This window comes from Furipterus horrens, unplaced genomic scaffold, assembly GCF_987537825.1.
Source record: "Furipterus horrens unplaced genomic scaffold, mFurHor1.1.pri manual_scaffold_4, whole genome shotgun sequence".
NCBI lineage: Eukaryota > Metazoa > Chordata > Mammalia > Chiroptera > Furipteridae > Furipterus > Furipterus horrens.
The window spans coordinates 109,180,148-109,196,591 of NW_028327174.1; the positions used below are offsets into that span (position 1 = coordinate 109,180,148).

The window sequence follows — 16,444 nt, forward strand, 5'->3', positions numbered from 1 at the left end:
AGAAAAAAGTATAAAGGAAAATCACGTTCTCACATGCACCGCAGTACGCTGTTTCTTGTCTTTCAGCGCCAATGCCACCTGGTCGAGTCCCGTCTCTGCCAGTGGGCAGAGATCCGCTCTCCTCCTGATTCCTCTCTGGGGAAGCCTGTGGTCGCCAAAAAGCTTCCAGCCGCAGCTCGGGCAGCCACCCCAATCAGGAATCCCGTTTTGTCCCCTTTTCCTCCGCTATCCTCACTAAACAGGTTGTTCCCAGTTCGTTTTTCTCTAATCCAGCAGTGCCAAGGCTCTACTCCTGCCAGTGTCCAGCTGATCACTGAGATGTTCTGTCTGCAATTAGTCCAAACTATAGACGGGTCTCAGGAGCCTGAAAGCGCAGCCTCCCCTCACTCCTCCGCCATCTTCTCTCTCAAATCATGGCTTTTTAAAATCCTAATTCACTAAGTGATGTTAATTATGGTCCTTGTCAAATGTTTGATGAAGGCCGTTTACAGTGTACATGGCATGCACTACTTAGTTACAAAGATACCTGCCAGTTTATTACTATCTATATCTATATAGTATATTGTTATCTTAACAACTTTATAAGAAAATTATTTTCCCCAGTTTGCAGAGGAGGAACATATAGGTTAAACAAGTTCCCTTAAGTTATATTAGTAAGGGTGGTACCAGGATTTAGATCCAGGCAGATCCATAGCTTAAACTCCTCATCATTTGACTACACTCACTTCTAATTGTGTATGTGTATAATATTTCACACTTCACTTTAACTGTCTCATTTTTCATTTAGTTTCTGTCACTCAGGGTTAAAAATGTTAGGAATGAATTTACCACATGCCTTTCTTAGATTACTGCTAATAAAACTACCTGCCAGCTCCTCTTTTTGTGGGGGCAGACATCTGATACACTGTTGTCTTTTTCATTTTAATACTAAAAGGCAGTTCAGGTTAAGGTTTTAAAAAGTATCAATTTAATAGTGAATATTTAGAAATATGGTACACACAGACACCAAAGTAATATAAAATATACACAATTTTAAACTACTTTCTTATGAATTCTTAACACGGATAACTGATGGTTTCCAAGAGAGAAAGTTTTGAAAAAAGGTACTAGACATTTTGGAGGAGTTCATTTTAAATACCATTTAGTCATGCAATTAGGTTTTTAAAAAAATAAATATGACAAATGGATTTCTGAAGTACAAATCAACATACAAACCTATAATTTTCATATTTTTCACTGAATTATCTTTAAAGAAGCATTCTGTAACATGAAGTTGATAGCTCAAACTAGATATAATGAAAGCCAGTTTTATTAAAATTGTGATTCACATACCAAATATTTACATAAAAGTAAACACAAAATTGCAAACATACTTGTTTTGTGCTCCAAGTCATCAACCTCATAAAATTACTTATTGAAATAATGGTAAGATAAAGTTCCCAATTCTGAATGTTTGTAAGGAACACATATAGGAGCAATAAATGAAAAACATAATTCTTCCTTCTAAGAAGCAGTGAAAGAGTACCATAATTGCCCCTTGGGATTGTCAGAGCTTTCCTAGAACTCCAGGGAAGGATCAATAAGTTCCTTTGTAAAACAGTAAGAACTAAAACCACATCCTTCACCAGCACACAAACCTATGGTTAAGTTTTTCTTTTCCGTACTTACATATGCTCACAACTTGGATCCACAGGTTCATGAATGGGGCTAAAATGTCCCTACCCTCTATTTCCAAAAAAAGGGGACAGTTCCATTATCTTTTTCTCACTTGAACAGCTTGGATACATTTCTGAGTTTAAAGAGAAGAAATAATTACCTGAAACATAAGCAAGCTTGATGGAACTTAAAACGGAATAAACACAGCAAGTCCTCAAAAAACATTTTGTTTAATGTCCTTTTTAATGATATAATGTTAATGAGGGGGGGAAAAAATTCTCCCAGTTGGAATCACCGTCTGCGTGGGCTTTCTCGGGGTACTCGGTTTCCTCCTACATCCAAAGATGTGCATGTTACTTTAATTGGAGTGTCTACATTGTCCCAGTCTGAGGGACTGGGCGTGCAGGTGAGCCCGGTGATGGGAGGGCACTGGGTCCAGGATGGGTGCCTGCCTTGTGCCGAGCTGCTAGGAGCAGCTCTGGCCTCCCTTGACCTTGAACTGAAATAAATGGGTTGAAAAGTAATTCTATTATTTGCTTTCATTAATCTTTTTTAAATGTATATATAACATACTCATTTCAATATTTATTATTATAAGTGTTTTGGATATTGAGAAGTTTGGTGAGGTTTGTGACCAGAAACATGCTGTAGGAAAGCAACTTAAAAAAAAAAAAAAAATCAATTAGCTATGGTAAACTCGTTTCATTTCACTGAAAGTAGCAGTTCCCAAGAACTTACTGATGCTGTTATGTGAGGACTTTACTGTATTAGTTATCAAAAGAGCATATGCTTGATTGGAACTTTAAAACATCAGAACTTAACTGGGTATATTACTTATTTAAAAAGTTAATAGAGGAGAGAGAAGAGAATGTTCTTGAATTTAGAGCAGTGGTCCTGCTAACCATGACCACAAATTAGAATCATTTGGAGAATTTCAGAAAACTTTAATAACTCCACAGTAAAAATTCAGATTTAACTGTTGTGGAGAGAGTTCATATTCAGAGCCCTACAGATGATTTTAATATAAAGTGAGGGTTAACAAACATTGATTTGGAAAAATTATTCAGGCTGGATTTGAATAAATTATTTTAAATGCAAATATATGAGCACTTCATACAAAGCAGGCACTCTCCTAAGAATTAACATGGAGGAAATTATTTTTTTGTACAAAAAAATCTGGATAACATTAATATATCTTTTGAATAGTTATGTAACTTTACTAAAATATTACTCTAAGCTTTTATTATGGTCTGCTGTCATGAAAAATTTCCTTCTATTCTGAACTGTATTCACTTGCTAATGTAACGAAAAAGCAGGTCACACTCAGGAATTTTTTCTCAAGGTATGTGGAAAGAACATAAGAATAACATAGATTTCATTTTTTAAGTCATATCATATGAGGTATTCTCCACAATATATCTGGAGTCACAAAGCTGTAAGAACTGAAATTAGGTGCTGCTTTAATGATTAACAGATCTCCTGCATCAAGAATGAATTACCATTAGTATTAGTGCTTACTTTAAATTACCTAAAAAATAACCTATGAGGGAGCCTCAGGGAACCTAGTTACAAGTAGGTCCTTAAGGCAGACCATATTTTTTGTGACCTACTTATAAAACATTTCTTTAAAAAAGTTAGAGATACGGTTTTTGAAAAAAACATAATTAGAAATTAGTTATCTCAGAATAGAAAGTTTTGAAAATTCTACATAATTAGGAATTTGTTACTATCCCAGAATGTTTGCTTTAACATTTTAAGTTAAAACCAACTTGATTAAGTATTATGAATTTCATTTGAAATGCATTTTAAAGAAATATTAGGCTTAATTAATAAATTTGATTTGTTTATACTCTTTAGCCTAACAGTTTTCAGGTTCAAATGTGCTAAAACTGACTGACTGATTTACTAATAAATATTATGGCTAGTTATCTTTTTTAAAAATTTTAAATATTTTATTTTTAAACTGCTATAAATGCTTTAAACAATATTTCAACATAAAGGTCCCCAGAACAGAAATGTAACAAAATGGAAATGATAGTGAAACGGTTAAAGTGGCACAAATTCTTTTATAGCTAAAGAGCAGGCCAAAAATGATGGCATTTTGGTTAACTGTAATTAATACATGCACACACAGGAAATGCAATAACAATTTGTTTTCCACACTTAATAGAATTAAAACAGCTTTAAAATTTTTATGAAAGCTCAGTAGTCAAAATAAATATTTAATAAAATATACAACATAACAAGATATTAAAAACTTAGTGTTTAAAAATAAACTTTGTCACACTGTTTGCCTTTAGTTAAACAGAACCCAATTTCGTTGCTTAAGGTATCTAAGGATAATTGAGGTTTTTGGAAACAAAATTAAAATTCAAATAACACCAGAGATAGCACTAAGATGAAAGAGACTTACTATATTTTAACTCAGAAGTTTAAATAAAATTATAGTTATTGAGGCTTATTATATGACTATGATCCTAAAAATCATGAAGTTTGGGAAGTCAAAGATAATCATGATTATGTGATTCATGCTGTTAAATTCTCAGCATGTTAGAAAAATAATACAGTATATATGAGCACCATTAGAAATGTAGTGTGTTTATATATATTTAAAACTTTACCTGATTAAAAATTGCAGTTTAGAGTGAAGGACAAGCAAAATTACGAAAATACATTCTTAAGCTCACATGTCACATGACTGATTTTAAAATGTTTCATCTCACATTCTTTCTAAAAATCAACAAAGGAATACAAATAAAGCCAGTATTCTTTTGTAGGCAAAGTCTCTTGATTAAACAGAAGGTCACTGAAAATAAAAAGAAAGCATTCAATAAATGTTTCCAATCCATAGCCAGATTCCAACAGGTAAAGGAAAAATGAAATCAGCTAATAAGTCGGAATTCACATGTTACATCTACCCCCAAGGGATTATCATTCAGGCCTCAGGCTATTTTTAATTGATAGTAGTCAAGATTATTTTGCTGAGAATCTTCCTTCTATTATAAAAGATACAAATAGGCAACCTATAATTTATTATTTCTGCTTTCACCAAAACTCAGAAAACTACTGCCATATCTTATATAATACATACCCTAGGGTAAGACAGGTCTTTAATAAAAATCTTATTTTGATACTGCACACAGGGTGTTATGAATCACTGCTATTTTTCAAAGCTCCCATAAGCAATCACATGGTATAGACAGTTCTTTGAAACCATTGTCACATAATAGAGTAATGCTATTCACCATTTAAAATACGTTCAATCTCCTCTAGTCTTTTTAAGGCAGCAACTCTTTTCTTCTCAATTTCTTTGATTTCTTTTGTTGTTTTGTGAGGGGTCTCTTTGTCTGTATTTTCTCCTAACTGTTTTTTGGATTTAGACAAACTTTTATCATCACTTGTTTTTATTATTTGTGTGGGTCTGGGTTCACTTCTTTCTTTAACATTTTCAGTTGGATTTTTGTCTCTACGTACACCTGAAGTCTTACTAGCTGGGAATATTGGTTGTTCTATTAAAGTAGATGAGGAAATTTTATCCCTGACTATATTCAAATGGCGCTGGATATATTCTTCATGTGGTGCTAATGCCAATGTTTCAACCAAACATCTTTCAGCTTTTAGTAAGTCCTTTTCTTCAAAATAAACAACACAAAGATTGTGTTTTCCTTGCACGTTGCTTGGATCCAATTCCAAAATCTTTTCAAAACATTTTTTTGCCCCCTGTATATCTTTCTTTTGATTCATCAGAATGTCTCCCTTTAAAATGAGACCCTTAATATGATCAGGATAGTATCTGAGTAACTCTTCTAACACTGGTAAAGCCCTTAATTCCTTTGCAGTCTGAGAATACAGCAGAGCCAGATTAAATAAAGCACTTCTGAAGTCAGCTTGTAATTTTATGGCTTTCTTCATCCACATCTCTGCTTCAGTGTCCTTTTTGTCATCCATGGCAAGCATTCCCAGATTGAAATAACCATTTGCATCTTGTGGCTCTTCATTTACATAGCTTAGAAGTCGTTTTCTAGCATCAGGCCTGAGTTTAACCTCACCTATGAATGATTTAAAAAAAAAATCATATTGTTAGTAAATGTATTAAGTCAGAGGAAAAACCACTTTCATAATTTATCTGTTTAGATTATAAAATGACAGCATCAAAACAACTAATTGTTATACCTAAATCACAAAGCAGAGCAAAACCTTAAAATTTTCATAGTGAAGACAGTGTGTCTGAAACACTGATAGTTCATTCCTTTCCTTTAAAGCAGTAAGAGTGCCTCAAAAACCTATGAGGGGCAAAATATGCCTTTATAGTTTAGAAGCTAACTGGAAGTAGTAGAGGAAGAAAAGAGAATTAAGAGGCATGAGATTTGCCAAAAGACATGTATTCAATCTCGATTCTGTTACACTGTAACTTTATACATCGAATAAGTTATTTAACTTCTCTGGGTTAACTTATGAATTTTCTTCGAATTACATTAGATATAAGTAAAAATGCTTAGTAAACAATTATTATTGGACAAACAAAATGTTTCAGTCTTACTAAATAAGATATATTTAATTTTTTTTATTTATTGATTTTAGAGAGAAAGAGGAAAGGAGAGAGGGAGAGAAATATCGATTTGTTGTTCCACTTATTCATTAATTGATTGTTTCTTGTATGTGCCCTGATAGGGGACTGAACCTGCAACATTGGTGTTATCAGAATGATGCTCTGACCAACTGTGCAACCTGGGCAGGGCTAAATAAGATTTTTGTATGTGACTTCATATTCTTTAAGATGTTTCAAAGGTAAAAATATATCATTAAAGTTTAGAAGTATAAATATAAACTAGGATTTAGTAAACAAATATTTGCTTAATTACTTCATTGCAAATAAAAACAAAAAATTCTAGTTCTACAACTATAAACCTTAAGGTACAATCTTATCTTGGATAATGGGCCCTTTCATGATTACTAAGGTTAACTAACTTCATAAAAATAATAGCTCCTCTCTAAATTTATACTTTTCTGAATACCAGGCATAAAGATTTCCCTCTATTCTTTTATTTGACAATACGATGAATAAAGAAAACTTGAAAATATCAGTAGGCTTAAGTTTCTATCTTAAACCAATTACTATTTATTATATCTACTTAGTCCTCACTCTCTGATCTACCAAACAGAAAATTGGCAAAAGAAAACCCAAGGTCTTCTTGCTCTAAAATAATATGATCTTCCCTGGTTGATGTGGCTCAGTGGATTGAGTGCCAGCATGCGAACCAAAGGGTCACTGGTTTGATTCCCAGCCTGGGCACAAGCCTGGGTTCAGGCCAGGTCCCCAGTTGAGGGTACGTGAGAGGCAACCACACATTGATGTTTCTCTCCCTCTTCCTCCCTCCCTTACCCTCTCTCTAAAAATAAAGTCTTAAAAAAAAAAAAAATCTTATGATACATTCATTTTTTGCAAAAGTTTTTAAAAAAGAACTAAAAACAGAAATCTAATATAAAGATTTTCCGAACATAAAATATTATAAGTCATATACACTACCTTCTGAGTAGTAATGAAATCCCTATGTATCAAAAATCCTGATTTATTATAATTAATCATCTAGTTTTACTAATTATAGAAATTATAGGAAATTATAATAATATCCTAGAAAACAATAAAACTGGACACAAAATAATACCAAAAGTATTTGGTCTTATAAATCCAGGTAAGAGAGAATAATATTTTTTTCTAAAATATACAATGCTCATGACTCCTAGAAAAAATTATGTAAAAAATTTTATAGGTTCAGATTATTTGAATATATTTATATATGAAATTAGACTTCTGAGCATAAAATGACAAAATAGATTAATAAGACATTGCTTAATAGATTGCCTGAAAAATCAGTTTTAACATATACCAGAAGAACTAACAATTAGTATTATTTTATGCTACTGCATATTACTCGAGAAGTTTAAGTATATTAAATATTCTACTTATAAATCATACAGGTTTTTAAAAACATTTTTTCATTATTTTTATAGTTGGCACTATTATAGATGTCCTCATTTTCCTCCCTTTGCCCACCTCCACCCAGCCCCCGCCCCTCCCTGCCCTCTGACTGTCACTACCTGTTGATTGTGTCTACGTGTTACGCATATACATTTTTTGGCTAATCCCTTCACCTTTTTAAAAAAAATTTATTGATTTTTAGAGAAAGACAGGAAGGGAGAGAGAGACAGAGAGAAACACTGATTTGTTGTTTCACTTATTTATGCATTCATTGGTTGATTCTTGTATGTGCCCTGACTGGAGATCAAACCCACTACCTTGGTGTATCAAGACAATGCTCTAACCAACTGAGCTCACCGGCCAGAGCTTTGATAGTTTTAATACAAACTATACATTCATAAAATGTCTGCTACAATAATTATATTTTAAGTTAACATTTCAAATTACAAGTGTTTAAATATAGAAATATTTGGGGAAAACATACCTGATTCTTGCATTAATATAGCGGAATTGAATAATGCTAGCTTATGCTTTGGATTTAGTTCTAAAGCATGATTAAAGTTTTTCAGAGCTTCATTCGGTTCTTTAAGTTCAATATGAACAATTGCCAAGTTGTACCAAAGATCTGCATTATTTCTGTCCAACTCTATTGCTTTAAGATATGCTTCTTTTGCTTTGGAAGGTTTATTCATTTTTAAAAGCAATTCTCCTCTGTGGAAAAATCAAGCACAAGCTTTACTTACAACATAACCATGTCAGTTTGTAGATACTATTTTTCACAGGTTTTAAGTTTTTCCACATATTCACAGCTTTCTCTTTTCCTTTTAGGACCTGAGGTTCTTCAATTTTTCTTTCAAAAATAACCCTATGGCCAAAGCAATAGGGTACTGAGAAAAAAGAACAAAGCTGAAGGTATCACATTCCCTGACTTAAAACTATACTACAAAGCTATAGTAACCAAAAGCAGTATGGTCATGGGTTCTAGAAAGCCATTCTTATAAAGCTGAAACCAAGAACATTTTATTTTTTTCTCTAACTTTTTATGTCAACCCTTCTCCCCAGATAACAGTGTTCTGCTATGATCCATGGCTCATAACCACAATGTGGGTTTGGCACTCTGCATCCCATCTGTCTCTTTGTTGTTCTCTGGATGTGTTTTCTAATAGGAGGAAGAGGAATTTAATAGTCACATTCAGGCCCCAAACACCATCCTAGGCTTCTCAAATCTAGTAAACAATGATACATCTACCTACTAAGGGATTATCATGTAACCATTAAAAATAAAATTTTATGAAGAGTTGTAATTACATGGAGGAATTGCTTATGCTATAATGGTAAGTGAAATAAAACAATAAAATTGAAAAACAAACAAACAAATAAAACAACAAAGTATTGGTAAAGAAACAAACATACAGAACAATGAAGCAGAACTGAGAGCCCAGAAACACACACACACACATATATGGATAACTAATTTTCAACAAAGGACCAAGAATATACAATAGAGAAAGGAAAAGTCTCTTCGATAGACGGTGCTGGGAAAGTTGGAGAGCCACACACAAAAGAATGAAACTGGACTACTGTCTTACACCATTCACAAAAACTGACTCAAAATGGATTAAAGACTGAATGTACGACACGAAACAATAAAATATGTAGACAAAATATACGTGATAAACTTATGAACCTTGGTGTCAGGGGTTTTTGGTAAACTTTACCCTAAATTCCAAAGAAATAAAAGCAAAATAAAGGAATGGAACTACATCAAACTAAAATGCTCCTGCACAGCAAAAGAAAAACAAAACATCTACAAAACAAAAAGCAACTAACTGAATGGGAGAAGACATTAGTAAATACTGTCTCAAACAGGGTTTAATATCCAAAATATATAAAGAACTCACACAACTCAACAACAACAAAATCTGTTTAATAAGTGGGCAGAGGACCTGAATAGACACTTTTCCAAGCAAGATACACAAATGGCCAATAGATGTGTGAGAAGCTGTTCAACATCACTAGTTATTAGGGAATGGCAAGCCAAAACCCCAATGAGATACCACCTCACACCTGTCAGAATGGCCATCATAAAAAAGAAATAACAAGTGTTGAAGATTGTGTGGAGAAAAGGGAATCCTCAAACACCACTTGTGGGAATGTAAATCAATGTAGCCACTATGGAAAACAGTACACGGGTTTCTCAAAAAAATAAGAATAAAACTACCATATGATCCAGCAATTCCTCTTCTGAGTATTTATCCTAAAAATATGAACACACTTATCATCATAAAGCTATCTGTATCCCTATGTTCACTGCAGCATTATTTATAATAGCCAAGACATGAAAACAACCTAAATGTCCATTGACAGGTGACTGATAAAGATGTGATGTGATACATATAACGAAATATTACTAATCCATCAAAAAGGAACAAAATATTGCCATTGATGACAACATGGAGGAATCTCAAGAGTATTATGCTAAATGAAATGTCAGATGGAAAAGGACAAAAAAAGTATGATGTCACTCATATGTGAAATTAAAAACAAAAAGTAACAAACTAACAAAACAAAAACCAGCTCATAGACAGAAACAACAGAATGGTAGTACCAGAGGGGAAAGAGACGGGGGTGGGGAGGGCGAAATGGGTGAAGGGAGTCAAATGCATGGTGATGGAAGGAAACTAGACTTCACGTGGGATGATACAGTCGAGTATAAAAATGTCAAATTATAATCTTGTGAATTATAAGTTTGTACACCTGAAATTTATAAATGTTATTAATGTTACCCCAATAAGTTTATTAAAAAAAAAAAAAGCCTATCTGAAACTGTACTCAAACCTAAACCCATTAGTTTGGCAAATTTGGCTTGATATGTTTTCAAATATTATTAAAGAAAGAAAAAGCATGCCTGACTTTGAGGTATGGGGAGGCATTCAAGAAAGGGGGACAGAAAAAACATATTCTTTGACTATATCTTGAAAGGAGGCAGAATACACTACTTTAGAAAAATGACAGCAACCGGAGTAGGAGATCAATTTGTCAGGAGCACATTTAAAAAAGTAGTGATGGGGAAATTCCAGTATTTTAATCTGTTAGAAGTCTTACTATACAAAAAGTAGAATATTAGAAAAATTTTAACCCTTATATTAATTTTATCATCTTCAATGTATTCTTGTAAAATGACCATTCACTGGGAAAGAAAAAATATAAAAATACTGACAAGGCTGGTTGGACAGGGCGCTAGTGCCACCTGCAGATACCTTTGAGAAACACTTCTGGAACAGGACTACAATTTCAAAACTATTTTACAAATCTTTCTAATAATAGTTCTATTTCCTGTTAGAAAGTTTAAAACATCATTTTAATTAATTAAATATATGCAAATCAATTTAAGTAATGATGCTAGAATACTTTTATTATATTTTACTATTCTTTCCTAAAGTATCAGAATAGGAATGAAATCAAATGAACAACTATTAATATTCTTGATTAGGGAACTTCTAGAATGGGTGTTTGTCCAAAATGTTATCTTTTTATGCAGAGAGTGTTGAGTAATTCTTTATGTGTTAACACATGACAGGTTTTATTTACAGATGCAATCCCACTAAACCTAGTGAATTTCAAAAAGTACTAGACAAGGCTGAACAAAGATGGCCTCCAACTAATGACAAGATCAAAAACATTAAATTCATTCAATTCTGAATAATTCTGAATGTATTTTCCTCATAGAAACAATGTCATAATTTATGACTAGGTTTTTGGGCTGGACTACAAAACAAAGTTTAACACACATTTTCCTCAAGTATAATACAAATGGTAACATTTAACACAGGAAAATATGTATAACAAGTTATAACATGTAACACCAAAAATTTATTTCTATTGACAAATAAAAACTTTCTTTGTAGTAAAGGCATCAATAACCAGTCAATTCTAGTATTTATTTAAGAAAGCTCCTGAGAATTGGATATTAGAATTACTTACTATAAAATATAAGTTTCAGGTATTTTAAATAAAATAAATTTGATGATAAGAAGCAAATAAAACTAAGGAGCTTCTTTCTTTTGACCTTTCTTTCATACAAAATCTAAAATTTGCTATAATAAATTATGAATGCCCTTGCCAATTTCAAATCAAATCAATTAAATTTGATCACTACTCTAAAATGGGCTATGTCTCAATGCCAGTTGCAACTAAGATTACTGAGAGGGAAAAAACTAATTTAGTCAAAAGAGTCAAAATGCAACATGCAGATGTAGCTTCAATCTTCCACAATGACAGCTTAAAGTGAACCACAATACCTGCTTATATAAGCCTGCTTAAAGTCAGGCCTCATGCTTATAGCTTGTCGATAAAGCTGATCTGCTTCTTCCAGTCGGGACTCATTTGCTCGGATCAGGTTGGCCAGATTAATATAAACATTTAGGTGGTTAGGGGCAATTCTGGCTGCATATTTTTTACCAGGAATAATCTGTTCAGGAGAAAAGTCATTTTCATAACTTGATATTTCATTACCAAATAAAAGTGAAAAGTAAGTAGGCCTAGTAGTTTATTTAAAATATACACTGAACATAAAAAGATAATGTTGTGAGTTTTACTGCTACTATATTAAAATGTCATAAAAATATGAAAGCATCTGTAATCACAACATGTAAGTAAAATAATTTCTTTCACTAAAGGATGTATTTTTTCATTCATGCCAGCTCAACAGAATATGATTAGCTTTTTATTTATATGTATCATTTTATCAAGTCATACAAATCAGTACTTTAGAGGCTAAAGTTTCAGTATGTTTATGACAGACCAGAAACAACTCAGGATTCCCCTTTCTCTGTCTAGTGTATTTGTTAAACCATGTCAACTTTCATGTTGTCAGCAAAACATTTCCTGGTTGTGACAATAAGGTAGCTAATTTTACTTCATAGTTATACTAAAACTTCACTTGTCTGGTGGGGTTAGGAAATAAAATTATCTTATTAATTGATTATTTAGGTTATGTGAAGGTTATTGCAAATAATACATATGGACCCAAATTTTCAATGAACAAAATAGATCGTATCTGATAAAAATCTATATTGAATACAATTTAACTCTAGAATCAGAAATGAATTCTTAAGATATCAGGTGATCCAACTTTGTTTTCAAATTAAACTATTCATTTTGATATTACTACTACTATTACTAATATAATATAATATATACTACAATTGAGAAAACTGTAGCTCCAGGTAAACTACCTTTTCCAATGATGCTAAGTTGGTCAATCGCAGGATCAGATTTTCCAGCTTTGATGCTATATTGTGATATCAAGTGAATCTCCTACTTGTGTCATTATAACGAGTAATGGACACAATATAGCAATAGAGAAGTATCTACTTTGGCTTATTCACTTATTTTTTTGATAGGAATAGTTCTGATTTTAGTGCTTAATGTACACAAATATAATTCTCTTCATTTAAGTAATTAAACTAATCAATAACTTATAACAAAAAATATCAAAAATTTATAACTTTATGAATTTAGTTTTTAATTTACAAAAAATTTTAATTGACCTAGAAAAGTAAAAGTAACCCTTTATAAAACTTATAGTAAATAAATGGTTCATTAGACACCTTTCCTTACTTTTATATCAATAAACTGAAAAAAAGATAATGACTTTTTCTATCAGGATAATTTTACTCAATATGAATATTCAGTAGACATAACACAATAGGAATTAAATTATGACAACTTACTTGAGGCATCAGTGACTTAGCCGTCATGTAAGAGTCTTCCGCTTCTTTGGTTCTATTTAAATTTTTATAAGTTCTTCCTACGTTCATATGGGCACCAATATCATCTAAAATTTTTTAAAAATTATTTGTTGGAAAATTTACTAAATACAATTCAAAGTAAACTACTAAGAGGATATGTTTCTAGCAACAAAAACACTAAGCAAAAAATGTAAAAGCAGGCATTCCTCCTTAAAGTTCTTTTAATACAACTTGTTATAATTTATGACCAATGCTACAGTAGCAAATTATTGAATAAAGTACTGTAAAGACATAAAATACACATATAACATGAAAAAAGTATTTTAATGGTCTCTTGACATATTAAGACATGAGAGAAAAGAAACAGAGGCAATGAAGAAATTCACAACATTTTTCTTCATTACATTTTAATATACTACACTAAGGCTACCATTTCCTTAAGCTCATAGCTTTAGAATTTACTCAAAAAGAATAGCTGAACTCTAAAAGTAAAAACAATCTACAAAAAGGATCATAATAATTCCTAGAATTATTTCAAGTGTTATAACAAATACGCACCCATGGTGGGACAGGAGCAAAGATATATGAAAAGTTTGTGATTTTCTAAAATTTTTGTGAATGTGGCTGGAATGGAAATATAAATGGAATGTCAGAACTATATAACATTTCTTAATATGCAGTAGCCTGTCTCTTTTAAATGATAATAAATTCTTACACAATTTATTTAAAACTTTTTAAAAGGTTATGTTAATATCAGAATGTTTTACTGTCAGAATTATGTCTCATTTTCTGATATGGAAAATCTAATTCTCAGCAAATTTATTCAGGAATAGAAAAATGTATAATTAAAATAAGAAAGAGCCCTGGCTGGTGTGGCTCAGCGGATTGAGTGCTGGCCTGTGAACCAAAGGATCACCGATTTGATTCCCACTCAGAGCACATGCCTGGGTTGCGGGCCAGGTCCCCAGTTGGGGGCATGTTGTTGGTGACCATGCATTGATGTTTTTCTCCTTCTCTTTCTCCCTCCCTTCTCCTCTGTCTAAAAACAAATAAATAAAAATCTTAAAAATAATAATAAAATAAGAAAGGTGTGAGGGTTTAAGATATATTTCCCAGTGAATATTTCAAAGGTCTGGAATAAAGATAGAAAGAAGGGAGAAGATCTTATATCAGACAAATTTTACCCAGCATGAATCTCTAACAGACATGACAAGGTTTCAAATTATGATTACTACTTGCCTGTTGACACCGATGATTTTGTGGAATAGGTCTCTGCCTGCAACTCCCAGGACACATAGGAGTCAAGCATATATATCTTAGTATCCCCTAGGAGGAGAGTAACAGTCCTAAGATCTTGCCACATAATGTTTCAGGTTGGCAATTGTGTGCACTGCACCAAAACTGTCAGATGCAGTACAGGTTTAGAGAACTAGGGGACAAGACTGGGGAAAGGAGGTTGATTTCTGTTTTTAGTCATACTGCTGAATTAAATTGGGGAGAGAGTCTCGGGGTGAGGAGGTCAAGCCAAAAAAAAAAAAAAAAAAAAAAAAAAAATGGCAGCTTAGGCTAACCATTGCCAATCTTGGCTGCTTTTAATAATTGATATATTAGGCCCACCCGCCTTTATCAAAATAGAATCTTTAGAAATAGCATTTACAAAAATTAAAAAGTTTAAAAGGCAATTTTGACATAGAGCCAAGGTGGAAATTCACTGCATTACCAAGTGTATTTAGAATAGGAAGTCTTTGTTTCTATACAGCTCAAATTCTTTTTTTAAACATTAGATAAATTTACACCATTTACTAGAGAGATCAGATATTTACTTAGGAAAAACTAAGAAAAAATTAAAGTTCAGATAAATAAAGTGTAATTATGTCAGCTAAGTAATTAAAATGTTATTGAAATCAGTCCCAACCAATCTTACAAAAGGTTATCTTATTTGGATGAAAAACTAGGAAAGTAGCTACCTGATGGAATCACGATCTTAGAATTATGGCAAGGAGATATTGTCATCAATGAAGATTTCAGACAGTACAGTATGCAGCCTCAATTTCTCAAAAAACACATATAGCAATTAAACAGCCTTTAGCATCAAAAAGGATTACCCAATACAGCTCATAAAATTACAGACATAAGTTACAAAGTTTTACAACTGCAAAGGAGGAAATAACATTACTGGTAAGGCAAAATTAAATTTGAAAAAAAAAAAAAGGTAAGAAAAGCAAGCAAGATGTAAAAATCAATGACATTTAAATGACTAAAAAGCTACAGAACTTTGAAGAACAATCTTGCAATTAGGAGTGTGCTATGCAAGCCAACAGCAGCAGCACGAATCTAGCGCTCCGTGCTTCATTCGATGTAAACAAGGACTGGCAAGTATCAGGCAACTCTGTGCCTAATAATTCTTTAGCCTCCAACAGTGAAGTTGAGTATTCCCACACTGACAACCGAGGCACACTGACGTCTATCCAGAAAAAAACCATCCACTTAATATAACAAGAACGGTTTACACGACATTGATATAACCACAGCCAAGGAGAGTGGACTGATTAGTGAACAATGACAACTTCACTGTACTAGTCAGTGGGGGCAGTAAATGCCACTGAGTAAATATGTGTACTGTGTGGCCGTTACATTCAAAATGACTGAGCAAGTAGAGCAATGCATCTGCATTGAATTTTGCGTTAAGCTTGAACATTCCTACTCAGAAATTGTTCGGATGACTCAGAAGGCTGTAGCTATGGTCAACTGGTAATTGGCAGCTTCCTCACGACAATGGACCAGCTCATGCATCACATCTGCAGTTTTTCTGTGAAACATCAAATCACTCAGGTAACTCAGTATTCCCACAGCCCACATTTGGCATCCTGAAACTTCTAGCTTTCCCCAAACCAAAATCGCCTTTGAAAGGGAAGAGATTTCAGACCCACAGTGAGATTCAGAAAATTACGACCAGGTGGCTGATGGTGACTGGGAGAACTGTGTGAGCTCCCAATGTGCCTACTTTGAAGGGGACTGAGGCATCATTGCCCTGTGTACCATGTTTCTTGTATCT

General features: G+C 32.9%; 1 protein-coding gene across 2 annotated transcripts in view; it reads right to left on the reverse strand.

Annotated features, from left to right (window-relative positions):
- Positions 1-3,545: 3,545 nt before the first annotated feature.
- Positions 3,546-16,444, reverse strand: part of TMTC3 (transmembrane O-mannosyltransferase targeting cadherins 3) — a 47,722-nt gene continuing 34,823 nt past the window's right edge. For both annotated transcript variants that reach the window (XM_090273906.1, XM_090273905.1), the window contains 4 exons: positions 13,372-13,475; positions 11,938-12,107; positions 8,121-8,347; positions 3,546-5,705 (listed from right to left, as the gene is read on the reverse strand). In XM_090273906.1, the coding sequence (XP_090130032.1) occupies positions 4,894-5,705; positions 8,121-8,347; positions 11,938-12,107; positions 13,372-13,475 (1,313 nt within the window). In that variant the 3' untranslated portion in view covers positions 3,546-4,893. The remainder of the gene's footprint in view (positions 5,706-8,120; positions 8,348-11,937; positions 12,108-13,371; positions 13,476-16,444) is intronic.